At 44.3% G+C, this 18,660-nt stretch overlaps 1 protein-coding gene across 9 annotated transcripts in view; it reads right to left on the reverse strand.

Annotated features, from left to right (window-relative positions):
• FHOD3 (formin homology 2 domain containing 3) overlaps positions 1 to 18,660 on the reverse strand; it is a 528,593-nt gene that overhangs the window by 459,336 nt on the left and 50,597 nt on the right. For all 9 annotated transcript variants that reach the window (XM_042239380.2, XM_027960707.3, XM_042239379.2 and 6 more), the window contains exon 2: positions 7,262 to 7,368. In XM_042239380.2, the coding sequence (XP_042095314.1) occupies positions 7,262 to 7,368 (107 nt within the window). The remainder of the gene's footprint in view (positions 1 to 7,261; positions 7,369 to 18,660) is intronic.

Genomic DNA, 18,660 nt, shown 5'->3' on the forward strand with positions numbered 1-18,660 from the left:
AAGAGATACCCCACACCCAAGGTAAGAGAAACCCAAGTAAGATGGTACGTGTTGCAAGAGGGCATCAGAGGGCAGACACAATGAAACCATACTCACAGAAAACTAGTCAATCTAATCACACTAGGACCACAGCCTTGTCTAACTCAATGAAACTAAGCCATGCCCGTGGGGCAACCCAAGACAGGCGGGTCATGGTGGAGATGTTTGACGGAATGTGGTCCACTGGAGAAGGGAATGGCAAACCACTTCAGTATTCTTGCCTTGAGAACCCCATGAACAGTATGAAAAGGCAAAACAGTAGGATACTGAAAGAGGAACTCCCCAGGTCGGTAGGTGCCCAATATGCTACTGGAGATCAGTGCAGAAATAACTCCAGAAAGAATGAAGAGATGGAGCCAAAGCAAAAACAATACCCAGCTGTGGATGTGACTGGTGATAGAAGCAAGATCCGATGCTGTAAAGAGCAATATTGCATAGGAACCTGGAATGTCAGGTCCATGAATCAAGGCAAATTGGAAGTGGTCAAACAAGAGATGGCAAGAGTGAACGTCAACATTCTAGGAATCAGTGAACTAAAATGGACTGGAATGGGTGAATTTAACTCAGATGACCATTATATCTACTACTGCGGGCAGGAATCCCTCAGAAGAAATGGAGTAGCCATCCTGGTCAACAAAAGAGTCCAAAATGCAGTACTTGGATGCAATCTCAAAAACAACAGAATGATTTCTGTTCGTTTCCAAGGCAAACCATTCAATATCACGGTAATCCAAGTCTATGCCCCAACCAGTAACGCTGAAGAAGCTGAAGTTGAACAGTTCTATGAGGACCTACAAGACCTCTTAGAAGTAACACCCAAAAAAGATGTCCTTTTCATTATAGGGGGTGGGAGTGCAAAATAGGAAGTCAAGAAACACCTGGAGTAACAGGCAAATTTGGCCTTGGAATGCGGAATGAAACAGGGCAAAGACTAATAGAGTTTTGCCAAGAAAATGCACTGGTCATAGCAAACACCCTCTTCCAACAACACAAGAGAAGACTCTACACATGGACATCACCAGATGGTCAACACCGAAATCAGATTGATTATATTCTTTGCAGCCAAAGATGGAGAAGCTTTATACAGTCAACAAAAATAAGACCAGGAGCTGACTGTGGCTCATATCATGAACTCCTTATTACCAAATTCAGACTCAAATTGAAGAAAGTAGGGAAAACCGCTAGACCATTCAGATATGACCTAAATCAAATCCCTTATGATTATACAGTGGAAGTGAGAAATAGATTTAAGGGCCTAGATCTGATAGATAGAGTGCCTGATGAACTATGGAATGCGGTTCGTGACATTGTACAGGAGACAGGGATCAAGACCATCCCCATGGAAAAGAAATGCAAAAAAGCAAAATGGCTGTCTGGGGAGGCCTTACAGATAGCTGTGAAAAGAAGAGAGGTGAAAAGCAAAGGAGAAAAGGAAAGATATAAGGATCTGAATGCAGAGTTCCAAAGAATAGCAAGAAGAGATAAGAAAGCCTTCCTCAGCGATCAATGCAAAAAAAATAGAGGAAAAGAACAGAATGGGAAAGACTAGAGATCTCTTCAAGAAAATCAGAGATACCAAGGGAACATTTCATGCAAAGATGGGCTCGATAAAGGACAGAAATGGTATGGACCTAACAGAAGCAGAAGATATTAAGAAGAGGTGGCAAGAATACACAGAAGAACTGTACAAAAAAGATCTTCACGACCCAGATAATCATGATATTGTGATCACTCATCTAGAGCCAGACATCCTGGAATGTGAAGTCAAGTGGGCCTTAGAAAGCATCACTATGAACAAAGCTAGTACAGGTGATGGAATTCCAGTTGAGCTATTTCAAATCCTGAAAGATGATGCTGTGAAAGTGCTGCACTCAATATGCCAGCAAATTTGGAAAACTCAGCAGTGGCCACAGGACTGGAAAAGGTCAGTTTCATTCCAATCCCAAGGAAAGGCAATGCCAAAGAATGCTCAAACTACCACACAATTGCACTCATCTCACATGCTAGTAAAGTAATGCTCGAAATTCTCCAAGCCAGGCTTCAGCAATATGTGAACCGTGAACTCCCTGATGTTCAAGCTGGTTTTAGAAAAGGCAGAGGAACCAGAGATCAAATTGCCAACATCCACTGGATCATCAAAAAAGGAAGAGAGTTCAGAAAAACATCTATTTCTGCTTTATTGACTATGCCAAAGCCTTTGACTGTGTGGATCACAAGAAACTGTGGAAAATTCTGAAAGAGATGGGAATACAGAGCACCTGACCTGCCTCTTGAGAAATCTGTATGCAGGTCAGGAAGCAACAGTTAGAACTGGACATGGAACAACAGACTGGTTCCAAATAGGAAAAGGTTATGTCAAGGCTGTATATTGTCACCCTGCTTATTTAACTTATATGCAGAGTACATCATGAGAAACACTGGACTGGAAGAAGCACAAGCTGGAATCAAGATTGCTGGGAGAAATATCAATAACCTCAGATATGCAGATGACACCACCCTTATGGCAGAAAGTGAAGAGGAACTAAAAAGCCTCTTGATGAAAGTGAAAGATGAGAGTGAAAAAGTTGGCTTAAAGCTCAACATTCAGAAAACGAAGATCATGGCATCTGGTCCCATCACTTCATGGCAAATAGATGGGGAAACAGGGGAAACAGTGTCAGACTTTATTTTGGGGGGCTCCAAAATCACTGCAGATGGTGACTGCAGCCATGAGATTAAAAGACACTTACTCCTAAGAAGAAAAGTTATGACCAACCTAGATAGCATATTCAAAAGCAGAGACATTACTTTGCCAACTAAGGTCCGTCTAGTCAAGGCTATGGTTTTTCCTGTGGTCATGTATGGATGTGAGAGTTGGACTGTGAAGAAGGCTGAGCGCCAAAGAATTGATGCTTTAGAAGTGTGGTGTTGGAGAAGACTCTTGAGAATCCCATGGACTGCAAGGAGATCCAACCAGCCCATTCTAAAGGAGATCAGCCCTGGGATTTCTTTGGAAGGAATGATGCTAAAGCTGAAACTCCAGTACTTTGGCCACCTCATGCGAAGAGTTGACTTACTGGAACAGACTGATGCTGGGAGGGATTGGGGGCAGGAGGAGAAGGGGACGACAGAGGATGAGATGGCTGGATGGCATCACCAACTCGATGGACGTGAGTCTGAGTGAACTCCGGGAGTTGGTGATGGACAGGTAGGCCTGGCGTGCTGCAGTTCATGGGGTCACAAAGAATCGGACATGACTGAGCAACTGAACTGAACTGAACTGAAAACTACTAGCTTTGGGTCTGTCTTACATGCTGGGAACCAGCTTAATGGTTTAGGTACATCATCAAATTTTACCTCACAACAAACCAAGGAGGCAGTATGATGGTTGTATTATAATCATAATATGATTATCGCATATATTATAATATCCCCACTTACAAGGAAACCAAGGTTCAGAGAGGTAAAGTAGCATTCCCGTAGTCACACAGCCCTGAGGTTAACTGCAAAGCTCACGCCCCTAACTACTGTGCACACCTGCTCTTTACACTCTCCTCAGGCCCTGAGACTCTGTTGGGGTCGCTGCTGATACAAGGAGGGAAATGGGAGTGGGTAACATTGTCCTCATTTTATAAATAAATTTTATAAACTCTCATCAGAGGTAGAGTGACTTGCCCCAAGTCACACAATGGCAGGGTCGGGAATCACTACCCAGGGGCTTCGGTTTCCACTGCCCCCTGCTGTGCCTACTCACTTCACTGGCTTTGGAAGGCAATAAAAAGACCTGGCTTTACTCTGCTAGCATGATAATTGTTTTGTCCTTGTACTTTTGAAGGTCTTTCTCCTCTTCTCCAACTAGCTATATAGTCTGAGTGATCATTATAAACAAGGGGTAAGTTAAATTTTAGTCTTGGCAGAAAAGAGCAGGGTAATGGACAAGAACAAAGAAACCAGCTCCTCCAGCAAGAAAAACTGATTCTGAACACACACAACCAACACCACTACCATCTCCACACAGCCTGACACCCATCTTAATTAAGTGGCCATACTGTGAGCAGGTATTTTCCTATAATTTAACAACAACAAAAAAGAAACAGAATGGCTTCATTTGCCCTTTTCACACTTCACCAGGGCAATACTTAACCAGGAGGAAATTATATTTTAACTCCTGTTTGAGGGAGGTATGAGCTCTCAGGCACACAGACTCTGCCAAATGCAAGCTTCTAAGAAAAGACCCAGGAGGGCCACTCAGCACAAGTGTTCCTGGAGATGCACCCAGACACCTCCCTCCTGTGCACGAAGCCTCCACCATCACGCTGCTTCCAGCCAGCGCCCAGTAACTCACCACAGGCCACCAGCGTTCACATACGTGCTCAGGACCCGGGGCTCAGCAGAGTGACCCGGCAATGCCAGGACAGCACCATCCTGGCCTGTCTTCTGCAGCCCAGGCCAGGCCCAGGGGCTCTCCTGACCAGAGACCAGGAGAGGTGTCTTCTTCACACTCTTCCAGATAAACAGGAAAGTCATCCTGGATATGTTCCAGAGGATAAAGGCTATTTATCAAATGAAGTCTACAAATGAAGACTATTTCAGATGGAAACCCCATTCTGGAGTGGGTTTGGGACCCAGCAGTCAAACATGCAGCTACCCGACCTCCTCTGGGCCACCTCCTCCTTCCCCAGTGTTTGCAGTTTCCCATGTCGTGAGTGCCGCCTTCTCATCTTGCCATAACTTGTTTCCCTGGCACCCCATGCCCTGAGGGTGCAGAAATGTGGTCAAGGCTGCCCCTGTCAGATGGACCCATGGTCAGGTAATGGCTCAGAAGGGAACAAAGTGAGAGGGTTAGCCCCAGGGTCTGCTCTAGGGGGCTTGCAGCAGGCTCCTTGGCTCTCTAGGCATGACTGCAAAGAAGCTGGCATCTGGACACCATGTTTATAATATGAGCTGTAGCCTCAGGGCCAGGGGATGGAGCCACCCTGCAGAGGGTGCTGCTCCAGCTACAGATAGTTAATTAGCCTGGAACTGAGGAAGTCCTTGCATGAACCAACCGTACGTCCCCTCGGGTACCAATGTACATCCTCAGGAGAACCTGAAATGTATATTCCAGAAGCTCCTGGGATGGCAGAGGAGCACGGACTTGGGAACCAGTCACACCTACGGTCAAACGTTGCTCCACCTCCTACCAGCTCTGCCTGCCTGGACGTGTGATTGAACTCCTGGCCCTCAGTTGTTTCAAATGAAACATGGAGGTGAGAAAATCCAATCCCATGTTTGCGCCTATTAAGGAAATGAACCAGTAAACACACATGCCATGAATAAGGTTCCTAACACAGTGGTTGGCATATCAGGTGCTTCATAAGGTTATTTTCTTCCCCACTCTTAACTCTTGATACTCTTAGCTTTTAATACTTTTTACCAAGCTATCATTTCCAAACTAGTCATGTTTTGATAAGAAAGAAAAATATCAGACAGGTCATGGTTTTCAAGCACAACAGCACTAGGGACATGTTTCAAATTGGCAATGATCTACTCATAACACTCCTGAGATCTATTTGATCAATGAAACATGAAGTCATCCCATTAGACTGTCATGCAACCTAGCGCTGACATCTTACATAAAAGAATGCCATTGTCAAATACTTGGTAAAAACCATAGCAAAGGAATTTCCCCCAAATCTTTCAGTCTTAACAATGTAATTTTGTAAAATGATGATGAACAGAATTTGATGTGACTTAATGGAGATATCCCTCCTGTGTGTACAGCCTATGGCATTTCCCAGGTCTTTCATGGCTTCTGAATCCACTCAGAAGACAGGAAGGGCATCCTGAGAGAGCTTGACTGGGTTCCAACCAAGGACCCTGATCTTGGTGCCCAACCGCATGACACTCAGGAATCCATTCTGGGCTCCTCTGTTCACCTGGCTCCTAGTATACCCTAAGTGCCTCTAATGTGTTGAGAAAATGCTAGGCTGGATATGCAGGCAGGCCCAGTTCTGATATAGTAGAATTTTAGCAGCAGAGAAGAGGAATAATTAAGGGGACCATTAATGGGGAAAGGACCATAATTTGTGATAGGTATTAAAGCAGAGGAAACTCAGAAAGTCATCAATATATTCTGGTGTCAGGTAGGAAAGCAGCACCAAGAAGGTTCCCACTTTTCCTCATTTTCTGAGCCATTCATGAAAATCAGATAATAGTCATTTGACAGCAGTACATTTTTAACTCAGGAAAGGTTGCCTCAAAAGAATTTTTGAAGAGATTCCTGAATAGCAGGCAAAGATGGATGGGCATTATTTGGAAAGGAAGAGGGAGCCTTTGAAGGTTTCTAAGGAAGAAGGTGATAAAGTCAGAGAGAGACTTGGTTCTGGATGAATGAGGAATAGAAAGGGAGGTGGAGGGGGCATCCAAAGTGTACTCCAATAACCTAATAAATACATAACAGTATTTTACAAATATTAATGTCTTGGTTTGGGCAAATTTGCATTGGTTATATAATATGTTAACGTCATGGGAAGCTGGGTAGAGGGTTATTTGGAAAATGTCAGTGCTTTACTCTCAACTCTTCTGGGAGTTAAAAATCATTTTGACATGAAAAGTTAAAAAAAAAATCTGAAAGAGAATAAAACAATCACTTGAAAAAATAATCTAATAAATATAGGAATGGCTAATTGTACGGGTATATTCCTACAGTGGCTTTGCTTTTTGTATATATTTCTGACTTTTTATATGAATTGCTTTATTCAGACTCACAGCGATCAGAAATACTAAGCAATTCTAGACACAGGCTAAAAGTAACCTGATATTAATTAACATAATTAATAATTATTTTTTCCACTAATGAGTTCAAAAGATGATACACTTTATAAAATGACCTAAAGGGGCATCTGCCAAAAAACTAAATATCCAGTAGTTACCATTAAAAACAATGTACAAAATAGTTGTCAATCCACTAAAATCTGGAAAATATTAATTTAACTACATTTGGTTTAAAAAGAAATTTTGAATGTAAATATCACATGCTTAATTAAACTACACCAGAAATTCTCAACCCCTGAGTAGCCTTACCAAGAAGAGCTACTCAAATTCTATGAGTCTGTAGTTACTACTGGTGAGTCCTTTTGTGTGACTGTGAGTGAGACAAGGTGAAAGCTATGGTGATTTCTCCAAAATATTTGAAGGCCTCAATGAAGCCCCATTTCGTGGAGGGTCAGAACCAGCTGGCAGGGACAGCAGTCACTCTTACCCAGCGTCATCCTGGAAGCCTTCTAACTCGTCCCGTTGCTCGGCCAGGGTGGCCTCCAAGTCCAGGTAAGTACCATTGTGGGAGAGCTGCAGGGTGCAGTCGTCCAGCTGCAAGAGAAAGAGCCTGTTAAGCCCGGCCTGCTCCTGCGGTGGGGGCTGGAACCCAGAAATCACTTCCTGTTGCCTTCGTGTGTTTTCTGAAATCAACCATTATCTGGACTTTCCCTGGTGGTCCAGGGGCTAGGACTCCACGCTCCCAATGCAGCGGGCTGAGGTTCGATCCCTGGTCAGGAAACTAGATCCCATAGGCCACAACTAAAGATCCCACATGTCGCAACTAAGACCCAGCAGAGCCAAACTGATCAATCAATATTTTAAAATAAATCAATAAAACCATGCATTATCCCAAAATCTGGACCCTAATAGAAAGAGGTAGCATGTTCATATAAACAGATTGGAAGCAAACTGCATAACAGGTAGACAGAAATCATACCCACTACATGAATGACATTGACAGGACCTATAAGACATGGCCAGGAGAGGAAAGGCACTGGGCCAATGTCACCTTTCACTCTCAGGGGCCCGGAAGGAGCCATGGATTTGGAGGGTGGAAACTAAGATGCCAATGGGACCATGGATTGAGAGACACAGAGTTTAAAAGGCAAATTTGGTGGAGAAAACATGCTGTTTCCTTTGGCTCAGTGAGGCGCCTACTTGCTCAAATTGTATGGTCAGGTTTGGTCCATTATAATTAACAGTTGCTCAATAAACATTTTTACAAATGAACAAAAAGAAACATTCTTCATCTGAATGGCAATATATTCAAACTACAACTCACCAAAAAGGACACTGGGTCTCTTTATGACTAGTCTCATTTTTAGAAAATTTATTTAATAAATACTTGGTGTTGTCATTGTTCAGTCGATAAGTTGTGTCCAACTCTCTGCAACCCCGTGGACTGTACTCCGCCAGGTTCCTTCTGTCTACAGAATTTCCCAGGCAAGAATACTGGAATGGGTTGCCATTTCCTTCTCCAGGGGATCTTCCAGACCCAAGAATCAAACCTGCATCTCCTGCATTAGCAAGCAGATTATTTACTACTGAGCCACCTGGGAAGCCCATTAACAAATACTTCAGTTCAGTTCAGTTCAGTTCAGTTCAGTCGCTCAGTCGTGTCCGACTCTTTTCTACCCCATGAATCGCAGCACGCCAGGCCTCCCTGTCCATCACCAACTCCCGGAGTTCACTCAGACTCACGTCCATCAAGTCCGTGATGCCATCCAGCCATCTCATCCTCTGTCGTCCCCTCTCCTCCTGCCCCCAATCCCTCCCAGCATCAGAGTCTTTTCCAATGAGTCAACTCTTCGCATGAGGAGGCCAAAGTACTGGAGTTTCAGCTTTAGCATCATTCCTTCCAAAGAACACCCAGGGCTGATCTCCTTGAGGAGGGACTGGTTGAATCTCCTTGCAGTCCATGGGACTCTCAAGAGTCTTCTCCAACACCACAGTTCAAAAGCATCAATTCTTCGGTGCTCAGCTTTCTTCACAGTCCAATTCTCACATCCATACATGACCACTGGAAAAACCATAGCCTTGACTAGATGGACCTTTGTTGGCAAAGTAATGTCTCTGCTTTTCAATATGCTATCTAGGTTGGTCATAACTTTTCTTCCAAGGAGTAAGCGTCTTTTAATTTCATGGCTGCAGTCACCACCTGCAGTGATTTTGGAGCCCCCCAAAATAAAGTCTGACACTGTTTCCACTGTTTCCCCATCTATTTCCCATGAAGTGATGAGACCAGATGCCATGATCTTCATTTTCTGAACATTGAGCTTTAAGCCAACTTTTTCACTCTCCTCTTTCACTTTCATCAAGAGGCTTTTTAGTTCCTCTTCACTTTCTGCCATAAGGGTGGTGTCATCTGCATATCTGAGGTTATTGGTATTTCTCCCAGCAATCTTGATTCCAGCTTGTGCTTCTTCCAGTCCAGCGTTTCTCATGATGTACTCTGCATAGAAGTTAAATAAGCAGGGTGACAATATACAGCCTTGACATACTCCTTTTCCTATTTGGAACCAGTCTGTTGTTCCATGTCCAGTTCTAACTGTTGCTTCCTGACCTACATACAGGTTTCTCAAGAGGCAGGTCAGGTGCTCTGGTATTCCCATCTCTTTCAACAAATACTTATATGTTGTTAATTACATCCATTCGTAATTCTAAGCATTTTACACGTTACATCATCTCATTCTCACACAAACTCTAGTGATTTCCTTTGTTATCTCCATTTCACAATGAGAAAGCTGAGTCACAGAGACAGACTAAGACACTTGTCATATCTGCTAAGTGATGGAGGCGGGATCTGAATTCAGGAAATCTGAATTGAGGTCACGCCCTTGACCACTATGCTCTGCATCTGCTCTATGGCCAGAGACCTTCTGAGGACTTGAAAATATGCTCACAAAATGCAGTTTTGGTGATCTGAGTGTTCTGGTCTGGCCAAGGTAATGCTGCAAGCTTGCCAGAGCCATTCCCTTTCCTCCTGGGGACAGAGACCATGTATCCCAGGTTTATAGTTGGGCTATTGCTGGGTAACTGAGTACTGACCTCTAGAATATAGGTGAAAGGGAAGAATCCCAACAGGCCTGGCCAAAACACTCCTACCCAACTACACTCCTTTCTCCTCATGCCTGTGGCCAAATATAGAGGAGCCAGAGAGGACTCCCAAGTATGGAAACCAGCAGACGCCAGACAGAAGCAGCTCAGGCCCCTGAATCACTGCATGGAAGACAGCATTTTGCTGCCCAGCCCCCACTGACCCATCCTGGACAGTGACAAGAGCAAGACATGAGCGTTTGCTCTAGTAAGTCATTAAGACTTTGAGGCTGTTTCAATTAGCCAGCATGACATGACATATAGAATAATCCATACACTTAAAAATACAGGAAAGTAATTTTAACCAAAGATGAACATTATGAGAAAATCCAGGTATACAACTTCATGCTTCATTCCTCAGTAAGGGTGGCTCTTATTATTCATCCACTTGATGAGTTAAAGCTCTTATTCCAAAATACCAGGAGACTAGAGAGAAGTGGGGGCAAATACGTGGCTACTTCAAAACATCTAGGTAAAGGCCTGCTAATCCTCCTGCTATAAGTGAGATTTCAAACAAGGAATTAGTCTCCTTTGAAGCAAAAGCTTTGCTTATTGTCCTGAACAGGAGAAACAAAGACTGTCAACTTGTCCAGAATCAGCATCTATAACAAGCTGCTAATTCTTGCAGAGACCCCCACAGCTCCACGTTTCTGGTTATCCTCAACAGAATGAAAGGAATTTGTTCTTTGTTATTTGTAAGAAATAGTTAAATCATTTGAAGGGGTTAATCCTATTTGATTCACTTGTTTTATTTCTCTAATAACAAACTATTAAAGGCATGCTGGTGAGGGTCAACATTCTTGACTGGCACTTTACAGATGAGCAATCTGATCTGAGAAAGCTGGGACTCAACGGGCCAAGCTCACTGTACTCTGGTGCCAGAGGTGCACCCAGGATTTGGGGGGAATGTGCACCCAGGGTGCAGGGGGAACACTCAGGGGAGGTGCGCCCAGGCTGCGGGGGTAGGAGGGGAGAACACTCAGGGGTGGTGCCCCCAGGGTTTGGGCGGAACACTCAGGGGAGGTGTGCCTAAGCTTTGGGGGGACACGCAGGGAGCTGGCCTCCCTCCTTACAGAAGCAGAGGATTTCCTGCAGAAGGCGTCTCCTGGGCTCGGGTCTCCTATGGACTAAAATCAGACTTTATCATTCTTAGGTGGACATTCTAATTAGACAAGGAACCTGTTAGCGCGTTCACTGGTCCCTGTGTACGTAGAGCTGTAATCACTGCAGCTCATTCTTTCTTTTAACTCCTACTGGCATTTTCAACTAATAAAGCTTTTGTGGTCCATTCTGTTGACAGTATCAACACTTCTGCTCATTTTTAATCCCACATATCATCAACAGACTAGCAGACAAGGAAACTTAAAGCCCTTTGCATGCTCAGTCGCTAAGGAATGTCTGCCTCTTTGAGACCCCATGGACTGTAGCCCGCCAGGCTCCTCTGTCCATGGGATTTTCCAGGCAAGAGTAGTGGAGTGGGTTGCCATTTCCTCCTCCAGAGGATCTTCCCGACTCAGGGCAGACGCAGGGGTCCAAACTGCATCTCCTGCATTGGCAGGATTCTTTACCACTGAGCCACCTGGGAAGACTGAAAGCACTTTAAGCTATGATAATTTCTTTTGCCTCCATCCTTGGAAATGTGAACTGTGTGAGTCCAAAGGAGGAAGCTTTTGGATAGAGTTTCTGGTTCCCCTTGAGGGGGTTGAAGGCATTCGGAGGCTGTGGTCCACTCTCAAGCCAGACAGAGAGAACTGAGTTGGAGAGGAATTACTGCTCTGTTGTACAGGGAGGCAAGAGGTGCACGCATATGTGGTACAAATATTCCCACCATGGCCAGTTTAAAGCTACCAGTGTGAAGTCACCGAGTGTGGAGCTAAAAAGAGATACACAGCAGCTCACCATCATATAGTATTTTTATCATACAGATTCAGGAGATGAAAGTAACTCCCAATGCAATGAAACAATTAGGAAGTAACATGTTTCAAGCACTTTTTTGAAGTAGAGTTGGCTCACAATATTATCAGTTCCAGGTGTAAAGCAAAATGATTCAGTTATATATATATATATATATATAGTATATACTTAGGTGTATATATTTGAATACTTTTACCTTTGTTTCTAATATACTAATAACTTTTGTTCATTGAATATATATATATACAGGATAATTTTGCATAATGACTGCATTGAACAAAATTCCCTCTCGAACCACCCAGACCAGCTTCAGCACATGCTGCTTCTGGCCCTCCCAGGTCATCAACTTGAGGCACCTCAAGTGGACACTACCAGGGAGTGGACGAAAGGCTGAGTCACCCAGCGCTAGACTTTCAGCCCTCACCCTTCCCCCAGTCCTGTGTTCTTCGCCTTAACTGGAGCAGATGTCGATCCTAGGGGTCAGCAGACATGAAAAAGTGCTCGTCGCTCAGTCATGTCCATCTCTTTGCGATACTATGGACTATAGCACCCCACCCCCAACCAGCTTCCTCTGTCCATGGAATTACTGGAGTGGGTTACCATTCTCCTCTCCAGGGATCTTTCCAACCCAGGGATCGAACCCAGGTCTCCTGCTCTGCAGGCAGATTCTTTACCATCTGAGCCACCATTCTTACCAGCAACCATGGTTATTTTCCACATCGTCTTTACTCCATACCTCCTGATTTTATTCCCAGTAGCTGGGGTGAATACCTGGTTGGCCCCACTGTTCACCCTGACCCACCAGGTACCTGCCTCCTCGTGCTCTCAGCAGCCCCAAATCACAGCAGGACCCTCCCCACCTCCCAGCCTCCCAACCACAGAATCCCAAAACCTTAGCAGAACTGCCTGTTCTCACAATTCCACTCCTCACATTCAGGGCATCAGTAGCTACTGCCACTTCCATGGTTCAATTTTAATAAAATTATATGTTAGGCATGGGCTGGGCACCAAGGAATACGTACTGGCTTCCTTTCCTCAAAGATCGTTTTGCCAAGCAAGTATGACACATTAATAGAACACAGAAGAGAATGAAAAGCCACTTAAACCAACCGTCAAAATGTGTGGAAGTTCACCTTCAGCTGCATTCTTTCTGCTCTAATTAGCAGCCACAGCCCCCGAGACCCAAGCATCCTCCATCAGACAGGACATTCCCCTTCCAGCAGAAAGGCTACCTGACTTCCTAAGCCAGGCGTCACGACCCTGCCTCCATAACTAACAGCTGGGCGATTTGTGCAAGTCCTTCAACTAAAACAGAAACAATGACTCTGTGCCCTTTAGTCCCTTGAAAGTGGGGCTTACAGTAGGGCTATAGGAAGGGGTCAAGGTCAGCTTGCTCCCCTTAGCAAGCTGGGGCACATGTGCATGAAGGGGTCCCTGAAACTCAGGCAGCCTGTGAAGATGCCAAACGAATCCGCACACGCTGGCCGCTGCGTTCGACAACATGAGCCCCGCCATCACCACACCCCAGATTAACTTGTAAACCATCACGTGAGTCAAGGAGCAGGAAAAGCTACTGGGCTGGACTGACGCACGAACAGTAAAAACCCCTCGGTACTTTGGGGTTCGGCTTCAGTTACAAACAAATTGATGGGTGTGCCAAATGCAGGCTTCAGTCTTGTCAGGGATAACTAAGTCAACAGTTAGGAAAGACAGTGACAACAAGGCAGACAGGCGGCGAGTGGCGCTTAATTCCAATCTAGTTATTAGCAGGGGTTAGACAGAATCATTCAGGCTCTGCCCACAGAGTGGAGGACCCGGACGCCTTCCTGCCAGGCCAGTTCCTAACAGGAACCTCAATTCCTCCTGACATGACGGGAACCTGATCCCCCCCACCCCGGGCCTCTCAGGTCAAATGTCTTCCCAAATGACCGAAGGGCCCTGGAATTTCCTGACTCCAGCGATTTTCATGTCAATCCTGATCCCCTGGCAGCGTGGCCCCTGCACTCCTTTCCTGGCTCTGGGTTTGGTGGCCAGGACACTGCCGGGCACTTCAGGACACAAGACAGAGCCGGAAGCCTGGTGGGAAGACAGCAGTGCAGGGCGATCTCAGGACAGCGGTTAGAGGTGAGCGGGTAAAGACAGTGAGTGGCAGGGGACCAGGAGTCTGCTGGGGCTGGGGTGCTTGGGAGGGGCTCAGTCACAGAGCCACACGAGGGACCCTTCCAAATACTCTGGAACTCTGTGCCACTCCTCCAGGTCAAAACAAACCATTAAAATGGGGCCCAGAGCCCCAGAAACATGGGACAAGCCCTCCCATCTTTGCAGACCACCTGCACGAGGTCACTCACCTTCCCCTGACCATTCCTACAAAGACAGTGCATTCAAAAATGGAAAAGGCAGGCTCGCCGTCCTGGGGAGGAAAAACATCTAAAACAAGGCTGACATCAATTCTCAGCTCATACCTTCTTTTCTTTCCTTAATCCGGTGAAGCGGCGTATTACTGGGGTGGTTTAATGATTATCTGGGTTTGGCAGCAGGTCTAAAGGAATCCTTAGTCTAGGCAATAAAGTTCTGGGGAACTCTGAAATAGATTTGCATAGAACTGTTCTATAAATACACACGAGGTCTAATCGTAAGCTAATTTTGGTAAGAGTTCAGAAGTGGGAAAATACGAGCTGATTTTTTAAAGAAAAAATTAAAATAAATGTCATTCGCTGATGTCATTTCAGGGGTTCCTCCTGTCCCTGCATCATTTTTGCAGTTCCTTTCATCAAGAGGTGGATTCCTTCTTGGTTCCTGGACTCTGGGCTGGGCTGTATCTTGCTTTGGCCAACTTGGTAAAGAACGTGACACGGCAGAGACTTGAGAAACACCTGCTCACTACAGCTGGCCTCTCCTGTTGCCCTTGGAACATGGCCACCACCCAAAGCAGCCCAGGTGCCCCATCTCCAGGGTACCTGGTTGTTCCCACTGCCCCTGCCGACAGCCTGCCAACTGTCGCATGCCGCGCAGGGCCAATCTGGATCCCCAAGGCTCCAAGTGAGCTGCCAGCTGATGACACACCCAGGAGAGGGCCAGCCAGACAACCAGACTGGCCCAAAGCAGAACTGCCCGGCAGACCCATTGGGCTGGGGCCACATTTCATGCTTGCTGCTTTCAGCCAATCTCTTCTGAGCCTGTCACCTCCATCCACAGCAGGTGGGCCCCCAGGGATTGCAGCCTCATACTCGAGTGTTCGGTGCCTGGCTCTGAGGTGGGTAAGAGGCTCGCCCCACCAAGGTGCCTGCTGAACACACCGTGACACCGCTGGCTCAAGGCAGGAGCGCCAGCCCCAGGCCCGGTCCTCAGCCACCACAGCATGTACATGCCTGGCCCCGCCCCTCCTGGAGGCTGAGCCCCCACCAGGGACCAAGGACAGAGGACAGGAGACAGCAGCAGCTGCTGGGTGGAACAGCCCGGCGCCCCAGCGAGTGGGGGCGCAGCCAGCTGCACTGTCCCCTCAGGAAGGCAAGGAGGCAGCAGGAGGTGAAACCCTGCAGGAGCTGCAATCCCAGGCCCTCTGAGCCCGTGCCCTCATCTCGTCGTGCAAAATGCATGTTTACAGGGTATAAACGATGAAGACTTTCAAAATGGCAACTGCCAGCCCAGGGCCCTTCTGACGGTGCTCAGAAGTGAAGCCCTGCCATGCGCCCGTGTGGCTCCAGGGCCAAAGGAAACTGACTCACGTGATATCAGAAGAAATCAGGCCTATTGGTTAACCCCAACAAATCATATTTAAACTTCTAAATCTCTAGGGGCCCATTTAGCCACTTCAGAACAACAAATATATTGTGGGTACTTCATAAATGTTTTAGGGTTAAGTACAAGGATATTTTTGAAGATCGAGCCTATATGGGTTATGAAATAATATGAATGTATTTACTTTGAAAGCGGTTGGATTTTACTTCCTCGGAAACCTTTAGTAAGTTATGTTATTTGTGGCCAGCAACCTCAGTGAGAGAAGCAATGTCCTGATATTGATTTAGGCAGCTTCCAAATCAAGCCCCAGACTTCTACTTAAGTCAACAAAATTGCACAGCTCACCAACCAAAGGAAGAGCTTCTGCCAAATTCTAGAAGAAAGACAAAGGCAAGGTTTCTCCCATTAAGAGCTTAAACTGAGCAAGCAGGATAATATGGCAAATATTTGTATTATATTATGGGACCTTTCTGTCATTAAATAAATAACCAAAATTCACTAAATTTCTCTCTTTAAAAGGCCAGACTATACTCACTTGTGTTTTTTCATTTTGTTTCTTGTTTAATTTTAATTGGAGGCTAATTACTTTACAATATTGCAGTGGTTTTTGCCATACATTGACATGAATCAGCCATGGGTGTACATGTGTCTCCCATCCAGTCAAGCTGAAAACCAGTTATCAGCACCAAGTTTCAGTGTTATTATTGATCTATTATCATTCACTCATTCAGATGAATAATCCTTTCCTGTGCTCCTTCTCTGGCCTGGCACTGCAGTATGTCCTTATATTACAGGCCAGGTTCCAGGGGGCATTCATGGCTGTAGATGGGCCCAAGCCCCAAAGGAGGAAAAGAGAACAAGGAGTTAGTACTATCTTTGCTGTTTCTATCTCATTAATTTCTGTTATCTTTGCTATTTCCTTCCTTCAATATTTTTGTGTTTAATAAGTTGGGTTTTTTCTAATGTATAAAACGTGAAGATTTTCAGTCTTTCTTCCTCTCAATCATGGGCATTTAAGGCAATAATTTTTCTCTAAGTAAGGTTTAACTACAGACCACAAGATCCAATATGCTGTATTTTCATTATCTTAAATCCAAACTATTCTCAATTCCACTGGGATCTCTTCTTTGACCCACAGGCTATTTAGGACTGTGTATTACATAATTCCCAAATATTTAGGAGTTTTCTAGCATCTTTTTTTACTGTTTATTTCTAGCTTAATTTCACTGCTGCTGCTGCTGCTAAGTCGCTTCAGTCGTGTCCAACTCTGTGCAACCCCATAGACGGCAGCCCACCAGGCTCCCCGTCCCTGGGATTCTCCAGGCAAGAACACTGGAGTGGGTTGCCATTGCCTTCTCCGTAATTCCACTATGACCAGAAATATATTCTGTATCATTTCCAATCTTTGAAATTTTTTAAAATTTCATCAAAGTACAGTTGATTTACAATGTTGTATTTAATTTCTCCTGTGAAGTGACTCAGTTAGACATATATATATATATATATATATATATATATATATATTCTTTTCTTATGTTTTTCCATTATGGTTTATCACAGGATATTGAATAAGTTCCCAGTGCTATACACTAGAACCTCGGAATTTCTTGAAACTTATTTTATGGCCCAGTAAGCACGATGGATGTGTACTCAACAACTGCAGTGTTTGTTAAATGAGCTTCTCAAATCTCCTCTATCTTTATTGCTTTTCACATGCTTATTCTATAGAGAGGTATATTAATTTCCCACTATAACTGCACATTTTTCTTTTTTTCCTTTCTGTTGATATTTGATTAGTTGATTTAGACTTACTAGTGAAAATATTGTTTCCTCGTCTTTTAGCACCGTGGGATTCCCCCTTATCTCTAGTAATGCTTCCTGCCTTACAGATTCTGGCGTCTATTACTAGGATAGCCATACCAGTTGCTTTGGGTTAGGGCTGCATGGTTTATCTTCTTCCAGTCTTTTACTTACAACATTTGGTGCCCATATATTTGATATGTATCTCCTGTAGGTAGATAACCGCTCTTATCCAATCTGACAATCTTAGCTTTTTTAATAAAAGCATTTAACAAAATCTGTTAACCTAAAGTGGCTGCTACTGTCTAGGTTCAAATCTACATATTTGGTATTTGACCTACATGTACTAGATTACTTTTCTGCCTTTCTTGGCATCTGTTAGTTTAAAGCACTATTCTCTACTATTTCATATTTCCTTCTTATTATTCTTCTTATTCCTAGCTCTATATTCTTTTATTAATTCTTTCAGTAATTTACCCTCTAAATAATCTGGCTTCCTAACTCAGCAGAACCTACTATGAATGAGAGTTATCACTTATCAGAAAATGTAAGGGCCCTAGACCATTTTAATACGTATACACCTTTCAACATAATGAGAGATGCATTTTGGACCCCATGACATAGTATTGTCTGGCAGTCAATGTTCATTTAAATTCAACCACATTTTCACTTTGGTCTCTTGCCCTTCATTCCTTCCTGGGTTTCTGTGCTTCTATCTGTGATCATTTCCTTCTGCCTGAAGAAGTCTATTTAGCAGTTTTTAAGTGAGAGTCTACTGGCAACAAATTTCCACAGCTCCTATTTTCTAGAAACACCTCTATTTCTTTTTCTTTTTCTTTTTTTTTTTTTTGGTAATAGCTGTACTGAGATGTAATTCACATGCCCTATAATTCACCTATTTAGAGTATACAATTCCTTGGCTTATATATCCACAGACTTGTTCATCCATTACTACAACCAACTTTTTTTTTTTTAACAATCAACTTTAAAACATTTCCATCATCCCAAAAAGAAACCACACTACCCATCGGTAGTAACTTCTCATTCCCGCAAACACATCCACTCTATACCCGGAAACTATGAATCGACTTCCTGTCTCTACAGATTTATTCTAGACATTTCATATAAATGGAACCACACAATAGTCTTTTGTGACTAGCTGCTTCCACTACTTAGTACAAAGGTGTCAAATTTCTTCCTTACTACAGCATTTATCAGCACCTCACTCCCTTCGTTGCTAAACAATATTCTATTACACAAATACACCACATTTGATTTATCCATTTATCAGCTGAT

The sequence above is a fragment of the Ovis aries genome, chromosome 23 (genome assembly GCF_016772045.2).
Source record: "Ovis aries strain OAR_USU_Benz2616 breed Rambouillet chromosome 23, ARS-UI_Ramb_v3.0, whole genome shotgun sequence".
NCBI lineage: Eukaryota > Metazoa > Chordata > Mammalia > Artiodactyla > Bovidae > Ovis > Ovis aries.